Genomic DNA, 19,586 nt, shown 5'->3' with positions numbered 1-19,586 from the left:
GATCGTTCGTGAATGACACAACACTAACTGGTGCGAGTGAAGAGGAGTTTGTAATAAAAAGGGACGCGACCATCCCAGGGGGTTATTTTCAGACTGGACACCTTGATTGACTGCACTCTTTACAAAAACATTTCTATGTCTTTTTATTTTGTGTTTCAATGGAAAAGGCTGCGTAGCCACGTGTAGTTGAAAAACAAAATAGACCCCTCGTGCAAAAAAAGAGAAATGCTGCACAGATCCCGCACGGCTGATGTGGCCAGTGGAGCCGCAACAATGGATTCAATAGTCAGCAGCACCTACGCGTCAGGTGGACTTGGACTGTGATTCCGTAATACCTTCGCCGCTTGTCTTCTTTCCATAGTGCATCCTGGTGCCATCTCTTCCCCAGGTAAATGACACACACGCACACGGCCATCCACATGATGTAGAAGAAAACATGATTCATCAGATCAGGCCACCTTCTTCCATTGCTCCATGCTCCAGTTCTGACGCTCACGTGCCCATTGTAGGCGCTTTAGGTGGTGGACAGGGGTCAGCATGGGCACTCTGACCGGTTTGCTTTTTTACTTTTTACTTTTTCAACAATTTGTTCTACAGTTGCTCTTCCGTGGGATCGGACCAGACGGGCGAGACTTCGGCTTAGACAACGTGCATCAATGAGCCTCGGGCGCCCTTGACCCTGTCACCGGTTCACTGGTTGTCCTTCCTTGGACAACTTTTGGTACGTACTAACTACAGCACACTGGGAACACCCCACAAGACCTGCCATTTTGGAGAAGCTCTGACCCAGTCGTCTAGCCAACACAATTTGTCAAAGTCACTCAGATCCTTACGCTTGTCCATTTTTCCTGCTTCTAACTGACTGATCACTTGCTGCCTAATATATCCCACCCCTTGACAGGTGCCATTGGAACGAGATGATTAATGTTATTCACTTCACCTGTCAGTGGTTTTAATTTTGTGGCTGTACATAAATGTTATGGAGGTTATTAAGGAACCTCCACTCCAAGCATTTTGAAACCCCCATTTTGAGTTGATAGCTGGTTATCCACTTTGATGAGTCTGTATAAGTCTTATCAGAGGGACGCTGTCAATCAACACAAAAAGCAATAACAATGCAGCACAGTCTTTACCACCATGGTTTGAGTGTTTGTTTTGTTTTTTTCTTTCTTTCTATATTACAACTCAGGTGTAATAAATGTGGAAACATGTTGTTTCCTGCAGACTGAGCGGTTGTAATGAATAGTAAACACGCTTTGAAAGACATGATTAAGGAGGAGCGGCGTCTGTCTGGGCAGCACTGGTGCAGAAACAGCCTCCTCAAAGTCTGCGGAGGCCAGACTGCACGTGCCGTCACCTGACTGCGACGTCGGCATTCTTGAGCCTGGGTTATTTCCTGGCCTTTGCATTCCTGTAGTTTACAGCTTTCACGCTTGTCTTGGAATGACCCTTGTTATTTCTACTCCACAGTTCATTTATCCGCTATGGAACTTACGGTACCGAAGGAATCGTAGCATATGAGAGCTTTTTTCCTCCCCGTTGTCGACATTCCTCCATCTCACTGAAAAAAAATCCCCTTCCGATCAACCTCACATCAGAGCATAAACAAACTCCCGAGCCATTGACGCTCTAGACAATAAGGGACGTTACTCAAACCTAAACAGCCTTCTTGATGGGAAATGGGCTGGGTTTGAGAGTCAACAACGACTTCCCTGTCAAAACGCAGCTCACAATAAGTCATCAACTGTCGCTCAGTACAACACCGACTCGACACGGTCCGTCAGTTGGCCTCTGTACACATGGGACCACCCTCTGGGACGGGGGAACAAACGGCTTCGGAGCTGCGTGGAAGCGAACGAATCCTGGAGAAAAGCGGAGAAGACGCTCTATGACCGAGTTTCTTCGAGAGAGGAAAAACAATGGGACTGGAGCGCAGAGGAGGAGCGTTCCGAGACGAGACGTCTCATCTGGCTTTGTCATCGGTAGGCCAATCGCACAGCAGAGCCGCTTGGACTTGGTCCGCAGATGTCCAAGAGCCTGCGTCCCACACCGACAGCTGAACTGAGAGCAATCTGCAATTTCAATCAAACAGCACTGCACGTCAATGCCATTTCCAGCTGGGTTGGCATTCTTTCAATGGCCTTTTTTATAGGAACCATGCGCATCTAGATGAAGAACATTAGAGAAAGCTGTATAATGTGCAGGGGTCTCGCTGGGCCTTTTTCGAAGAGATTAGATACAAATGTCCAGAATAAGGGTTTCATTTGACTGGGCCATAGCATGCGTGCACCAAGACATACGCGAGATATAAATGCTTTTATATCTTTATGCAATTTGTGCCTATTAGAGATATCGGTTACGTTTAAGATCCAAAAACATTTACGAGATTTTAATGGTTCACAACTTGATTCAGATGATCATATATACATTTTATTCAGTGGTTGTTAAGAGAATTGGGTGGGATTTGTTTCTCTTACGGACGTTTATACAGAGGTGTTAGGTTTCCGGATAGATTCTGCAGAAGGCACCGCGGCTCAGTGAGTGAGATTAATTGTCATGTTCCTTTCTTGTCCCTGGACGGCAGTTTGCTATCGGGTAAATAGCTCACGACTGGTGAAGAAGCGGAGAAATGGAAAGCGACCATTTCCTAAACGACCACAGGCGCATATGGCAGGCTTATTAATAGAAGAGTTTCATACTGAATTCCAGGGCTCAGGTTTCCCATTATAAAAGCTCTTATAAAGATGAGGTCAAAGGTACGCTACTGGTGCACGAAACTTCTCCAACTCCTGATACGTGTATACATTTATATCTAATAAAGAATAAAACATTCCGATTTCAAAGCGCTCAGCGGAGAGATGCAGAGACTGCTGTGCACCAGAATCCACAAGAACCGTTTGACCTCACAGTTAAAATCACGAGGGAAAGTGGGGGAAGGAGGAGGAGTGTGTGTGTGTGTGTGTGCGGGTGTGCATGTGCGTGTGCGTGTGTGAGACTGGGTGTCAGTGGGCTGTGTTTCTGTCAGTAGCAGTGACCTTGCCTCAGTTGACGCTAATTGAATGGTGGTGGTGGGGGTGTGTGTGTGTGTGTGGGTGTGTGTGTGTGTGTGTGTGTGTGTGTGGAGGGGGGGGTCCACTTCCTCCCATGGGAGTCGGGGGGGGGTGTTTGGGGGGGCCTCACTCTTAATAAGGAAGGCCAAAAACGGACTAAAATCATTTTGCTGGGCGCCTGGCTTCGGCTGGATGTTTGAAATGCATTGTGTCTAAAGCTTGTGAGAGTCTGTGAACCTTGGTCCAAGGTTGCAGAAAGAGGGCGAACACACACACATCACACGCACACAAACTTTACGGGAACATGACTTATTCGAGATTACATCGTCCGGCTAAGGAAACACCGTGGAAGCTTTTGATGGAAATCACAAAGCTGGGTGACAGAAAAACAAAAACAAAGCGTCCCTATCTGGATCCCAGGGTTCTCTGGGTGAGCAAAATCTGGGCCTGATTACCAGGACAGTAAAACAGAGGATAGGGGCCATGGGTATGCACGGTATGGCACATATATGGCCATATAGGTCCATCTATCAAAACATTAAGACATAACCCCTGCCTCTGCATCAAGTGCTTCCATGTGTCCACCTCCAATGGTTAGAGGCAAAGCAGTTGGACGCCCTTCCGCTCCAAGAGAATATCACAAAATGCAACCTTGGCTTCAAAAAAAATAAAAAATCCTCAGGACAGTTTCTGGACATGTGGTGTCATGTTTTCGATGCCTAAACCACCACAGGTGACACTCTTCATGCAGCCACGGGGGGGAAAAGGATAGGGGGTGAAAAGGGGGTAATTCAAATAGATGATGGGATCTGAGCAAAAGACAACGTTTGCATGTCAAAAGCATTGGACCCAATGCAAAGCCCCAAAGCTCCACCATGACCAGTGCATGGGATTGACTGAGATCCTTTACCTGTAAGCTTCAGGGTCCGCCACTAGAATACATCATGCAGACATTACATATGAACCTACAGCTCCAAATCTAAGGGAAGCCACAGGGCTAAGTAGCTGGTGGCTACTTTGCGGCTACTGGAATCCCTAAAAAGCCCTCCATGGCTTAAGGGCAGCGGGGTGGTGGTCATTGACTGAGATAATACACGTGTTAACGCCACCCAACTTGTTGAGACACACACACACACACACACACACACACACACACACACACACACACACACACACACACACACACACACACACACACACACACACACACACACACACACACACACACACACACACCTTTTAACTCACTGCTTTGAGATAAATGCTGATGTGAGATAAAGCCCCACCAAGAAGAGAGTGAGGTAAAAACAAAAAAAAACAAAAAAAAGGAGAAGCCAAGAGTATCAACGTCAAGCTTTTTAAGAGAACATAAAAGATTTAACTCGGAGAAACGCTGACACTGATCAAAAAAAAAAAAAAAAAAAAAAAAAAACCCAGGGACCACAATCTGGAACTTTTATGGCACGGGAAGTGATAAAACTCCAAATGGATCCCATCTGCTGGAGAACCCCTTTGGTCCAAACATTCTCAAATACTCTTCCTCGTCAAATCTTTTTCATTCTCACTCTCTCTCTCTCTCTCTCTCCCCCGCTCACATTCCCCTCTTGCTGAACCGTCCAAGGCCGACAGCTCTCGTGACGGATCATCTGGGACCAGATCCGATGATTGATGGATGGCCGGCCGGCTCTTTTGGGTTCGGTGCGACTGCAGAGGGCCAAGTAGAGAACCCCTAACCCCGAGACGGGGGAGAGACGGCCAGGGCGCGTGGCCAAGGCAGAAGGAATGGAACCGCCGATGAGACTTTTTCTGAGATGCTGGAGACCATAAACTTACACAAATTCTGCGTGCACCTGGAAGCATCAATGCAGGACGTTGATTCACTTGTCGCTCTTTCCCCAAATGAAAAACTTAACTTCTCCTCATTTCTAGTGCCTGGTATTTCCAACTTGTGGTGATTTCAAGGCCCTGGCACTTCTGACCCCAACATCTCCTCAGATCTCCAATTTTTTTTTCTAGGCTGTGTCACACGTCACTGAGCTGTTTTGGTGCTTTCCAAACCAGGTGGAGTAGAGACATGAATTTTCAGGGAATTCCCCGTCGGATACTTTTATGAGTCTTAGGCGTCAACTTGATGCGTGTTGTGGTCCAGTAATAATCAGGGCCCTTGCCAGGAATCCCGGCCCCCGTGAAAAGATGAAACAACCCCCACATTTTTACCCCTATCCCACTCCGCAAAAACCCAGTAACACCCGCTAACATCCGCCATTTGGCACCGGTGGGAAAGGTAACACCTGGGTTTCAGTCCCGGGTCAAACGACCGTGCAATAGACACAGGTTTTTTATCAGCTCCAGCTCTGATCAGCTCTGATGTAAACACGACACCTGGGTCGACCAGTTTATTTTTGCCTGTTCACTGGCACGATACGCCTCCTGTTGAAGTTCTGGACGCGCGTAAATAGACAGGAATATCTGTGTATCATTCGATCATTTCATATCCTGACTTTCTTCCATGAAACGTTTTGAGTGTGGGGACCACAGCAGAGAACCCCAGGCTCCCCGCCTGGGCTCTGAGCCACTCCAGCACCGGCCCAAGCCAGTCTCTGAACGGTGCACGCATCGCGCGCTGCTACAGATGCGGGCATGGATACTCCATGCTGCTTCTACTGTAGTTCACGAACAATCCCATTCTTTTTAAATGGCTCTTTTGGAGGAACGAAGGGAACCGGGTCTCGCTGGGTGATGAGCCGTTTTTTTTTTTATTTTTTTTTTCAAGTTTTACAGTTTTATGTCGTTGTTTGTCTGGGGTCCTGTCTCTTCCACTGTTTTTTACCCTTCGCACTGGAACCATGACGCGCCTCCAAAGTGATTGTGGCGTTGAACGTTACACACCATTTAAAAAAATTATTAAATAATGGCATTTCTCCTGGCAATGGGAAAGGTGTCAATCGCCTATTTTGAGTGGGTTGCCCAAGGTTAAAAAAAAATCGGGTTTACCCGCAAATTTTGGTGTAAAAATGGCATTAGTCTTTGTTCCCTTTCCCCTTTCATTTTTTGAGCCTCAGACATACTTTTATGGCTTCTCGTTTTGCCAATTTAAAGTCAAATTTTCCCCATTACAGATTCTATTCATTAAAGTGGTTTGGTTCATGGAAGCACCTCAGTCATCCAGACATAGTGGACCCCTATGTGACCTTGGGTCCTCTGGATTCCAACTTTTCACTGCTATATGACGACCCGGGTAATAATTGCGATCCAAAAGGTATAGTGATTTGAAAACACTAGTCTATCGAAAAGTATTCAAATATATTGTAATAGATTTACCAAAGTCAGCTTAATTTCAGGCCAACCCATTAAAGGAAACGAGAAGCAGCAAAGTAGCCAAGTAATAAGGAATACAATAGATTCAAATCTACATTTAAAAGATTAGAAATACTAATCCTCCCAAATCCTGCCTGAAAATCCATTTGGTCACTGTGCATCATGTGTCATTTGTGCAGCACACACACACACACACACCAGGGCGCAGAGCAGGTCCACGGCCTCCAGCACCAGCTCCTGGTGTCCTATTCGGGCCACGCCCAGCTCCTCCAGGTCCTGATGGGAGATCTTCAGCAGCTGCTCGCCGCTGATCTTCTCCCGCTCAAGGTTACTCACGTACTGCTGCAGGCTGTCGTCCAGACCTGGGTGGAGACACCAAGAGGAAGGGGTCATTTGAAACAGTTTATGTAGAGCCTTTTTACCGCCAAACCAGGAGAGCCATGAGATCAAACCATATCGTACCACATCATAGAATATTTAGCTTATTTTTAATTCACTGCTGGATAGACAGACCATAAGTAGAGCAGCAGTTAGCTCTGTTTGGTCAGTTGAAGAATAGAAGTCTATTGATCTTATTAGTGTGTGTATGTGTTGGGGGTAGTAGCAGGGTGATGTTGTTGCTATTAGTAGGTCCAAAGACAAATGTGCCTAATTATCCCATTACAAACTGTTTTGCCTATAGACTATGCCTATATATTTTGCATGAATCCAAGATGCCCCCTTAGAAACAAGGTTTCACTCCGTGGACATTCAAGTGATCTGAGAAACTGGCATTTGTCTGTGTGTGAGTGTGTGTGTGCGCGCGCACGCATGTGTGAGAGAGAGTTTAAGCGCCATTTTTCTACCCATGAAAGAGGGCACAGAGAAGGGGCAGCTGCAACTGTGGTCGTGTTTTTCTAAAAAACCCGTCAGCTGCAAGACATCCCCGCCCTGTCTTCATCCATCAGACACACACACACACACACACACACACACACACACACACACACACACACACACACACACACACACACACACACACACACACACACACACACACACACACACGTAATATTCAATAATCATATTCATTATTGTGTGCATATACATATGCGCAGGGTGTTGTGAGGTTAGTGAGTAGTTTTTTCAAATTCTCGTATCTCCACAACAGAAAATAAATTAAACACATATGTATCATATTGGTGAATGGAGGATTGCAGATACTGATAGGGAGAGGATCCATTTGGGTTGAGAAACAAACTATTCCAACTTGGTGTAAAGGTCACTGGTGTTTCTTTTGTTTTTTTCCCCCCTAGCAAAATGTCTTTACCGTGTTGAACTTTGCTCATAATCGCCTTTGAGAAATGTTCTTCTGAGAGACAAACTCAAGGCGTCGGCACTTGATCAAATAAGAAGGTCTATCGTGACTGTTAAACCATTAGTCCCCGCGCAAGTCAGAACCAGTTAGGCTCAGGAGAATTTTCCCCGCTGCTTGGCATGACGATTCCCAGGCCAGACTTATGACAGTCTGGAGCTTAGCTCCCTGTTGGACAGCGATGGGTGGAAAGGGATTTTTTCATTTTTAAGAGTGAGGGAACGATTCAGTTTTGGCCCGGGCCCAGTGAACAACACAGACATAAGCTTTGCTCTCTTGACGGGGCCAGTAGCTTAATGGAATTAGATGGAAGCAAAGAGAAGGATCCAGAGGGGGCTAAAGTTTTTCCTCCCTGTGGTGCTAAGAAGGCATTTCCTATGGATTGACGCCGAGCTGAATAACTTATCTGATCAGAAAGTGATGGGGCACAGGGCAAACTGGAGGTCTGGGCTGTGATGAAGCTCCGGGCGGAATTTTCCTGTGGTTTTAATATATGCAGCATATAACCACCCTTGTGATGAAGATAAGTGAAAAGGGGCTGGAAATTCTGCGATAAACGCCAAGACCATATTTTCCTCCGTGGCATATTTCAAACTGACTCTAATTCTCCCGCCTGTTTTCACAACACATTTCTACCCTGCCCCCTCCGCGCCTAATTCTCTACTTTGAAGTTCGAGAAACATTCCAGGATTCCTACCGCTCTGCATGGGCATTTAATAAGGATAAGAGTGAGACAAGAGTGAGAGAGACAGAACAAGAGAGTGAGCAAAAGAGAGAACGAGTGATTGTGCAAGCATGTGTACGGACCTGTCTGCTTTAATAGCAGTAATGATTTCAGGAGAGGTGTTGATGTGGGATCAAGTCAAAGAGCATTATTCCTCCACCGGTTTCAGGGGCCCCAAGAGGACCATACCATGCCAATCTCTCCCCCCGGAGCAACAATGGGTTGCTCCTACTGAATAACAGAGGGGTCGTCCTTACAATGGGCTTATAAAACATTTATTAGCCCCGGATCAATGGACAGGGTGTGCGCGTGAGAAACTATCACTTTCCGCTAAAGGAATAAAAGAAAGTAAATGGGATAAAGTGTCACCCGATTGTGAGTTGAGTGAAGTGGGGTGGCAGGAGAGGGGGGACTGTGTTAATGAAGTTTTGTATTTTTCTAATAAACGCTGGAGATGAAACACTTTGGAGCATTTTCCGGCCACTCTGAAGCACTTAACAAACGCACTCAAACCAGAGCGAGTACCAGTGGAGTATGTGCTGAAGGCAAGACACATGAAAACAATCGGAAAATAAATTTATTGTTACAAATGAACCGTCTGCCAGGATTTTTATGTCTCCAATCTTCAATGACAACAGATACAGTAGCTGTTCTGCAACAGGTAGACATGTGTTTTTCCACTTTTATAAGCTTATGCAGGGATTGTGGCGTATCAAAATTAACAATTGTTGATCGCAATCATTTGTGTGACAAGGTGGCAAGAACCTCTGGGAGTAAAACTGAACTTCCACTTGAGAACCCTCCATGTGGGGGAACATTACACAGACACACAATGGGAGGTCATCAGGGAATAATGTGTGCCCCCTTGCTGTTAACCGTGGGGCTTTTCTGCCACCCACTAACGCCCTTTTCACAGGGCCGGCAATAACTTCTGGGGGCAGGTTATCAACGCAAGAGCTCCGTCACCACCTGCACGCTGCACACACACACACACACATACGTCGCCGGACAGCTGCTAAAGCGAGGAGCGCAGATTCTTGGCCGGCGCGGTCTGGTGGACGGATCCACACCGAGTAGGAAGCCTTAAATCTCCGCCGTCTACTTCAAGGCTGCGTAAGCACACGATTTAAGCCACGTAAACAGAGAACCTCTGCCTTTTTGCAGACGGTCCAGCTATTCCTGTCATAGTCTTAACATTGTCCCTACAGAAGCACAAACACACCGACAATCTTGGCTTCATGTAAGCCAAAACATGATAGCCGCGCTCTATTTGCGCACGCTGGTGGGAAAGGTCATCGATGAATAGCTGCCGAGTTTGGAAATCACCTCTATTGCAGGGGGGGGGTTTGAACAATTATGTTTGATTTCAACTCGTGTCGGCTTTCGGCCGTCGACGTTACGTTCTCAGGGTTTGATTACACAAGAGAAAGAGTGAACGGTCTTTCACCTCCCATGGAACCGAAGCATGAAAGCCAGCTCCCTCCTCCTCTCCCCCTCCACCCCTCCCAGTGACCCCACAGGAAGCTGTCGACATCCACACACACACACACACACACACACACACACACAGCAATATCCCCATTGGGGTGAGCAGTGGGATGGCTATTGGGTGTAGAATAGCGGTGCTATTGTAACTCTTTCTGTGCAGCTTTTTTTGCTTGGCCGAGGGTCTGAACTTGTGGGGAATGGTCAGGAATTTCACTCATTGTTCTCCGGAGAGGAGATCCATTGTGGTAATTTACTGCATTCTGGTACAATGGTCTCTGGCGGGGCTGAGCCGTGCTGTAATTAGAAAGAGGCAAAGAAAAACTCCTCTCTGCAAATGTTAAGCTGCCCTCTGATGCATGACTTCACAGGACAAAAACAAAGCTTGTACACACAGCACAACACAACACACGGGCAAGGCCCTTTCAGTGGGAACCGGGAATGGGGGACTGTACATCTCTCCAACGGAAATGCTGTCCTTCTGTTGGCCTAACATGAAGCAACTGTTGGGTCTTTGGACTATTTTGACCGAAATGTCGATGTCCAGTGAGCCTGTTTATGTAAAACATTATTACGCCTTTTCAGGCTGACATTTACGAGCTCTCCATCATTTATTTACAGAATCTGGCTTCTTTACAGGTTACGACCCTGCATTAATCATGTTTTAATCTTATCACCACTTCCCCGGTCCAACAAAGGGTGCTTAATGCTTGGCACCCCTAATCTTTAACATGGGCAAGTGCAAAAATGGCAGAGCCATGTCCAAAATGGCTTTGCTAAGTGAGAAGCAGCAGCTGAGGCTCAGTGTGACACAGGCAGACAAAAGCGGCTCTGTCGGCTCTGGGATGATGGACGATGACTGATGAGGGAGGAGGGGTCAAAGTTCAGAGAGGCTGTCTCAGTTTAAGTGCATCCGTGACTTGAGGCGCCTCCCTCGCAGCACAAGACACATGGCTGATACCGCGTCAAATGATGGCGGCCATGGTTGCTGGGTGGACGGCTGGGTGAATATTGACTGGGCTGAGGTGAGAGGTGTCTGGTTCCTGGAGCGACGGAAGTCAGAGCAGAGGACTTGGGGGGGGGGTTACAAGAGATATTTCGGCCGTCCCAGGAACTGAAGCATGACAGGTGCTGCTGGTGACAAACCAGATCAACAGAAACAGAATGGATGTATATGTTGGAGGACCACAGACATATTGGTCAGTGTCTCCGTCCACTAGCAGCATCAACAACAGAACAACAGGTCCATTGGGTGCAACTATACATATTGTATCCCGAAGGCAAAACACCTAGTACCTAAACTACCTAATGTGTTATGGTTTCCCGTTTATTAGTCGATTAGCTCCTCAGCAGTGAGCTGTGTTTGTGATGTCTACAGAGGGCGGATCAGGATTTAGAATATGTTCACGAATATGTCTCACCCCAGCATAAACACTCATCACTCTTCAGCTCGCCACTTGGCCGGCAAGCCCTACCAGCCGTCGCCGCCAGCGTAAACACCCGCTAAAGAAAGCAACAAAGCGCCACAAAAATGTCTTGAAAACGGCTCCCCCTCTCCATTCCAGCTCCCGTCCCTCCACCCATTACAAACTTACCTCTTTCCTGACCCCTCTAAGCTCATATTGTTGTGGTTCCGTCTGTTCACAGGCATCCAAAGATAGCCACAGTCTTTGTATCTTGAAAGTGCACAACACAATAGAAAGCAATTTGTTTTGGAATTTGGTAATGTCGCCTTGGAATTTGGCAATGTTTTTGTTTTTTTTCTTCCTTTTAATCACAGTCATACGTACAGTACGGCTAGGTTGGAGCTTACTGTACATAAACACAGTGCGCGACAATACTGAATTCACGAAGAAGAAGAGGATCTTTCAGTCATTACAGAAGAAGTGGCCGCTCTGTCTGTCCCTCAATGGTCACTCGACTCGCTATTCAGTGTCTTTCAGGAAAAACAATAATTGAAGACTCCATACCATCATCAACAATGACTCAGAAAATTAAAAAAAATAGAGAGCAATAAACTGATGGACTAAAGTAGGGTACCACAGAATTGAAGACATATTTAGGTTCAAAGTCACAGCCACTTAAAGAACAATAGTGTGTTATGTACAGGCAATGAATTAAGGAGCCTCTTCCCTTCACGTAGTGTATGATTAGAGAGGCCCAGTATACCAGTTTAATAGGACCATAATGAATGCCTATGGAAACCACAACAAAGAAAGACAAGGTTTGGAGAGGAAATGCCGGGGCCCCCTCTTCCTTTCCGTCAAACCACAACAACGTGGGTATAGGCAATATAATGTACAAAAATAGGTTTGTTGCTCCCCAAAACAGATTCAAAATCACTCGTAATATGGTATCATGTTGTATAATATGCCTCGTTTCCCTTTTTTCCATGCAACAAAGGTTAGAAAGAAAGACCGCTTCATTTCTTCTCCACAGCTCTGACGCTTACTGTACAGCCCCTCTGTGAAGCTTTCAATTTCCCCTCAGCGGCTGCGTAAATCCAGATAAATAACTTGAAACGGCAACTGCTAATTGACGTAAATCCCTCGCTGGATTCCACTGCAAACATTTTCACAGGCCCACTTCTGAGCTTGGCATGACCTGGTCTGAGGTTTTTTTCCCCCCTTCTTAGGCACCATCATCATTCAACTCTGAACCAAATGCTTATCTTGCACTGGTTAAAACTTTGCCCCACTTCCCACTACCCTGGGCCTGGTGATGGTAACCCATCTCTCATTAAGACCTCCATGCCAGCAAAGGGCTGAAGTAATGGCCGCAGCTGTTAACAAAATTAGCGTTACTATAGTAACATTGGCAGCATGTAGAGCTGTGGGGCAGGGGGAGAGGTGGAGCACTTACTAACAAGGGTGTGGGAGCAGGGCCTGGTGGTGGTGGTAGTGACGATCCCACCGATAAAAGAGATAGAGAGGGAGGGGAGAGCAAGGGGATGGAAGTCCATCAAACCCAACAATTTACAGCAGACTTGCGCCTGGGTCAGGAGGAGGCGAGGCAGGGGTCAAATCGATTGAGAGCCTCGTTAGTCTGTCCTCCCTCCTTCCAGACAACCATTAAAAGACCTGTAAGACGCCAACACCCAAAATGTACTGTACATCACAGGTGGCAAACCTGAAGTCACTTCATTTGGAAATGTCCTCCCACCTAAGTACCCTTTTGGGCACAGTGAAGGCAAGTTGAATGTTTTCAAATATATCAAGGCATTTTTACACCAACGAGCAGCCCACGGTCTGGGAAGCCGATCCTGCTCTGCTTGATGCACTGTTGTGAATGTGCGTGTGTGCGTGTGCGTGCGTGCGGACATGCGAGAAAGGTGGGTGGGAGGTGGGGGTGAGTCATCCTCAGGGGGATGACAATGTGCATCCCCGCAGGCCACAAAACAGCACCTCTGAAGCAGCAACACACATCAGCAACATACAGTACAAAAATGCACGAACAGACACACCTCAGCTGTTTAGTTCCTGTGGTAGCTCGCTGTTCTTGTTCCACCCACAGACATGTTTCCATGTTTTTGTGCTGTGCTCTGGCAAAAAGAGTGGACTCCAGTTCTACAAGAATGGCCATATAAGTATACAGTACATACTCAAGTATACATACATGTGGCCCAAATGCATGGAGCATGCATAAGTGCCATGCCTACATTGGAACTGATGCATGCATTTTTGTGGCACCTGTTGTAGGTCCCTCACTCTGCCGTGACAGATGAATGGTTGGCCTGTGGAGCTGTAAAGGAGGAACCGCTTGTTGACTGGAAACTGAGCTACAATGGGGAAATTAGGAAAGGACAGGTGATCGGTTGTTCCCACGTCTGCAACAATGGAAACACGGTGGAGGATAAAGAACTTCTCCCATGATTCCCTCTCGTGGTGGTTCAGTCTTTGTCCAATGGGAGACGCCGCTCCTTGCTCAAACAAATTCAGGTGCCGTCGGCTTTTTGGCACGCCGGTGTGAGCTTGGTGTAAACTGCACCAGCCCCCAAATGTCTACTGAACCGACTATTGTGTTGAGATCAGGCGGAGAAGACAATATTTTGAACATGAAGTTAAAAACTTGAGTCACCTGATGTTGACAGCCTCAAATGAACGGTAAAGTTTGGAGTAGGTCCAATGTTTTCTTTTTTTTTTAACCCAACATGACCCAGCATGCTAAGGTATAGACCAACTGTCATGGTTAAAAAGCAAGGTTAACTATGTTTCAACCCTATGAGCCATTCAGAAAATACACCATTCATCATCATTAGGGCTGACTTTTATGTCCTTTTTACACAAATATAATAGTGTTATAATACACATCCACCTTAGAAAGCGATTTTGCCTCAACCCAATGGACGAAAAAGGTTCCATTTATTGCAGTATTTCTAACATTGGCTCCAAATTCACAGGAAATTTGGATGGAAACATATGATTGGAGAATCATATTGCAAATCGCGCTCAGGGAACTATGGTATAATTGTGTGTACTCCTATAGCCACCTTATAACCATTTACAGTATGACCCTGTCTGGAGTCATAATAGAGTACCCTGTCTGGAGTCATAATAGAGTAATAAGAACCTTACCACCACCCCCCCCACCCCCACCCCCACACACACACACACACACACACACACACACACACACACACACACACACACACACACACACACACACCTCAGATCCCCCAGGTGTTTTTGGTATCCTACTAAACAGCATCCATCCATCCATCCATCCATCCATCCATCCATCCTCTCACCACTCCTAAACACCATCACCATAGGTACAGAGAGCCATGCTGGTGGGGGGGCCTGGGGATCTATCAATGCCCACATCAATGCTGTGGACACCCACACTGGGACAATACAGCTGCTTCATCTATCAGCCCTCTCTAATGTACGTCAAGAAGTGGGTGACAGACCCAATGAGCGCAGCAGGCAAGTAAAAACACGAACACGGCGAGGGGACCTACAAACATGAGAAGCATGGAGGGAAATTATTAAATGACAGTCATTTACCAAAAAAGTACAGCTTGTCAGGTATGAGCTGTAACTGACGAGTCAGTACGGAGGGTTTGAGTGGTTAACCATAACAATACATGGCAATTTAGGACAGTGATTTCAAACAATGGGAATAGCAAGGCAGAGGCGTCCATTTCTGTTGGGGGCTTAGGGGCAAGTGAAACATCGGCTAGTCTGAACATGCTCCCAACAAGGTCTGATCTGGCACTCAGTCATAAAAAAAAGTACCCATTTTAGACCCAAAAGTGGGTAACAGTTTGTGTATGAGGCTCAATCCATAATTACAAGGACATTATGTGCTACTACAATGTAAGCTGCTGAGTGGATGAAACGGGTTTTTGTGTTTTTTTTTGTGGAAACAACTGTCAAGTCATTTAGGTTCGGCTTTCACCAAATCCTTTAAAAGCCACTGAAGGCCCCAAGTGCATGAAAAGGACGTGTGACCTGTTTTGACTTCTGGATTGAAAGCTACCGGCTTGGCTAAGGTATTCCGAAGAGCAGCCGTGTGCATTCCTTTCATATTCTGTGGTTATCCGAGCACTGCAACCACAGTAAAGCTTTGATAATGCTATCAGTGCTCCTATATACTTCACTCCCCACACTGGAACCATCTGTATTTGGGTCATGATGCAAGCCTAGGTCTTGGCGATGAGTCAGTCTGCCTCTTTAAAGTGTGTTGGAAAAAAAAGGCCTCCTGATGTCCCAGGCCTTTAGGATTTCAAATACACGCACAACATTGTAAATCTGAGAGGCCTTTCGGAGAAATGATTATCGCGTGCAAAAAGGTCAAACTGTTTGAGGGCCAATACAGTCACCTATACTCAGAACTAAACTGTACTTGGAGCAAAAGGGCACATTTAAAGAAAGAAACAAAAGGCACAGTGTTTTGAGTGAGTTTGTATGTGCCAGTGTGTCCAAGCCCCCTGAAGTCTCCTGTCTCCAGTTGGTCCGAAGGCTGAAATGCTGGAAGCTGAGCTCAGCTTTTTCCTCCTGGTTTCATTTCCACTCTGCATCGCTGTGAATACACTTCTTGTTGAGTACTGCAGATTGTGTTTACAGTGTTTAGTGACATGTACACACATCCGAATTTTTTCTTTATTAGTTGTTTCTCTATTTGTTCGCACGCTGCCTACTGTAACTTAGCATCCCTCCGCAAGCAGTCGGCCACCAAGTGACCTACGTTTGCACCCGTCTTTGCTGTGACACCTCAGGGCGGGGCTTTCATTTCCGTGGCTTTAAGCCTGGTACCTCCGCAGGTCAATGCTCTTAGTGCAGACTGGGGCCAAATAGCTTGCAGGACCTACTAAGCTCAGATCATCTGGGAGATTTGCAATGCACATTATAGATTTGAATGAAAAGCAAACTGATCTGGGGCCGGTTGGCATGGATACGAGGTGATCCCTCGTCACCTCTCACTGTGTTGTAAAGGAACAGTTGGGAGTACATGCTAATGACACCCGGCTTTTGTGAACTGGTTAAATCTATTTCCTTGTAAGCTATTGTAATCGCATAATAACAATAACTATCATACAATAACTGGTCTTATTTGGTATGAAGCTCTAAAACTCAATAGCTTGAGCAAAGAACATTTAAAAACAGTATCTTGACAACCCATGTCCTCTGCCTTTTTTTCCTTTTATTTTTACTGGGCTCCATCTTCTCTTGATCATTGCATTCGAACAGCGTGACATTAACTATTCATGATTTCTCCAGACGTCAACACATGTTGTCGCTCTTGGGCGTATGAGGCGGGGACACCTGGCCATGTGAGAAACAGGACGAGGCAGCTTTGACGGGGATGAAACCGCACCCCAGGGAGAATCCACTTACCGCACTTCCACCGATCTCTAAAGGACATTTTCTATGGGTTTTCCTTGCGCAGGTATCTGCCCATCAACACAAAAGGTTGGCTTTAAAAACGCAGAAAGGCTGGTTAACTGCAAAACAGCTTACAACAAAAGACGGGAGTCATAACTCCAGCGGATTTCGACATTGAAGGGAGAAAGGGCCAACATTGGTGTATAGTGCTGTTGAGCCCCATATTCGGATGGATTAAACACCTGGCCTCCCCAATGCATAAATGCACAGCCTACAGTTGTTGTTGTTTTTTTTATGGTGGATTGATGATGCCTATGGAGACTGACAAAACACAGAGCTATGGTGGCCCGGAGAAGGTTGTAGAGAGGCATTCTCCGGCGCGCAGAGCAGAGACGGTGCATTTGACTTAATAAGCGTGATCCGCGCGCTGTCTGTTCACGCTCCACTTTAGGAAGTCCCTGATATAGGCTGATAAAGATCGGAGAGCCATAACTGCAAACGCCTCGGTCTCACCTCAGTATCACCTTTGCAGATAAGGCTGGCGAGGAATCTCGTCAGTGAAGTCTGTCAACATGTGCGGACCCCATCCTCCCTCTCCCCCCTTGTGCTCCTAAACCACACGCTGCCATACGAGAGCGCACGCACACACACACACCGACGCCACCGTTCCATCTCCGACAGCGCTAATCACCTTTTTGGCACCTCTGTACCGCTTTAGAGGCGAGATCCGGCAGCACACACTTGGCTACGAGGCTCGAATCCAGATTTCTTCCGTCCACGTGACCTTGTTGAGATTGAGATGTAGGCCACTGGATCAGCCGGTCCTTAATCGTGACCTATTGCTTAAAATAACCGATCGCTCAAATTCCCCGCGCCTGATACAGCTCGATGTGGAAGGACTCGTAATTTGACTACTCGGCCGTTTAAGTGCAAAGAAATATACGCCGGAGGGCATCCGGAGGGCATCCAGAGTGCGCTGAACTGCGGAAGCTGACATCCAACCACAGTCTGGACAGAGAAGAGTGTTCCACTCCCTGGTCGGTCCGATTCAAACAATACTTATCCAGGTTTACATGTTTTGCATGCCTGGGTAAAACCTGGCGGCGTCGCCTCCAACAAGTAGGGGGTCAGACGGGAGGGAAGGAATAAAATAAAAGAGAGCTTTGTAAATGTAAAAAAATAAAAATAAAAATAAAAAGTATTCAACTATGCTTGCAAGTCAAACGTATTTCCTTCAGTGATTATTTTCCAAATATAGTCCAGACCATACTGGGTCATGCTTCTTGCTTAGCATGGGTAGCACTATTCGGGAAATGTCGGCAGTGCGATTGTGGCCGTGTAGGTTCTTTTTTTTTCCAGATCGATGACTGAAGCCGGATTCCAAACTGTCGGTAGAATTTATCTGTAGTGCGTCTTGCTCGGGGAAGTCAGAGGCCTCCTGCGAGCCAAAGAGACACCTTGAGGCATTCATACTTCATCGCACTGGAGGGATGGAGAACGAAATGCACGTTTGTTTTTGCATCGCCAGAACCGAACCAAACCATCCATACCTGCCACAAGAGCGCACAAATCTCGCTCCCCTTCCTCCGGGGGGGTAAAGTGACCGCACACATGACACATGGCGCGCCGACAACCACATGACTCGGGTGACGAGTCCAGCTGGAAGATCAGAGCTCAGCTTGGTGCCGCGGGGCATCCCCGAGTCCTCAAACAAAACTAAACAAAACAAAAAAAAACCACAACAGTGTTCTAACTGGTAGCACACAATGTACTTTCACTGGCAATAAAGATCCACCAACCACCCGCTTGATCTCCTCAAACAACGCGAGTGATTAACAGCCGTCACACCCCGCACCCAAAAGCCGCCCTCCCTCCCCTCCTCTCCGCTTGCGAGGCAAACAACCTGAGGCGTCGGGACGTCCTGGCCCTCGATACTTTTTTGAGCGTGAACGCCGTTGTCGCTTCGGGTTCGTTTCCGCTCCGGCGAGCGGCCGTGCGTGCCGGCGGGGCCCCCCCCGACTCCCAACAAAAGCCACGGGGTTAAGCCCCCCCCCCCGGTCGGCGGAGAACCGCTGACTCAGACGTTGGGACGACCGGCGGCGAAGGGGGCTTGTGTGCAGAGCCTAATCCCGCGTGCTCCCGCGGCCTGCCTCGCACTCTTTTCGTCCCACGCACGGAGCCCAGCGCCACGCACAATCCCCCCTCGGCGCCCTTCCCCTGGCGTAGACGGGTTTATCCCATTCTGTAATTCAATCACCAGCCCCCCCAAAACACTGTTGCATTTGTTGCCTATGAGAGCATTCTGCTCCGTTGAATAAGGGCATGAGATACGGGATTCGTGCGTGGAGCTTTGGGTCGTTTTCTCAAGACGCTGGTTTTAAGGCCGCGGGGGGGGAAAAGGTTTACTCACACATCTGTTTAGAATTACAACCATCGTGCGAGGCGGTGAGGGCCGTGCTTTGGAATGACATCACGCAATGCGGCTTTGGAATGAAAGGTGGAGTGAAACCGCCGTTTCCATTCCTCGGATGCCATATGGAGCTCCTTTCCCCGCGCATACCTGGGCAACGGTACTCGCCGAGTTCCGTACGAGCCCGGCGTCTCCGCGCCGTCATTCTCATAGCACGCATTCCATCGAGCACCTCTGACGTTATTGCGCGGAGCTCGATTTTAATTCTGGTTTACACATTCTGACGCACAGCGGAAGATTCTCTGAGCGGGGTGAACGTGAAAACGACCGTTTGCGATGACTTTGTTCAACATTTTTTCTATTGGTCCCCCCACTTCTGATTTTTCTTTTTGATTTGACTCTGTAATTCGTCCCAGAC

At 47.2% G+C, this 19,586-nt stretch overlaps 1 protein-coding gene across 1 annotated transcript in view; it reads right to left on the bottom strand.

The window, feature by feature from the left end:
• Nucleotides 1–19,586, bottom strand: part of LOC307239518 (connector enhancer of kinase suppressor of ras 3-like) — a 54,721-nt gene that overhangs the window by 34,415 nt on the left and 720 nt on the right. The window contains exon 2 of the mRNA XM_080012931.1: nucleotides 6,567–6,730. Coding sequence (XP_079869057.1) covers nucleotides 6,567–6,730 — 164 coding nt within the window. The remainder of the gene's footprint in view (nucleotides 1–6,566; nucleotides 6,731–19,586) is intronic.

Source organism: Zeus faber, assembly GCF_960531495.2.
Source record: "Zeus faber genome assembly, chromosome: 13".
Taxonomy (NCBI): domain Eukaryota; kingdom Metazoa; phylum Chordata; class Actinopteri; order Zeiformes; family Zeidae; genus Zeus; species Zeus faber.
Note: the sequence above shows the minus strand (reverse complement) of the source record. Positions and strands in the feature narration are given on the sequence as shown.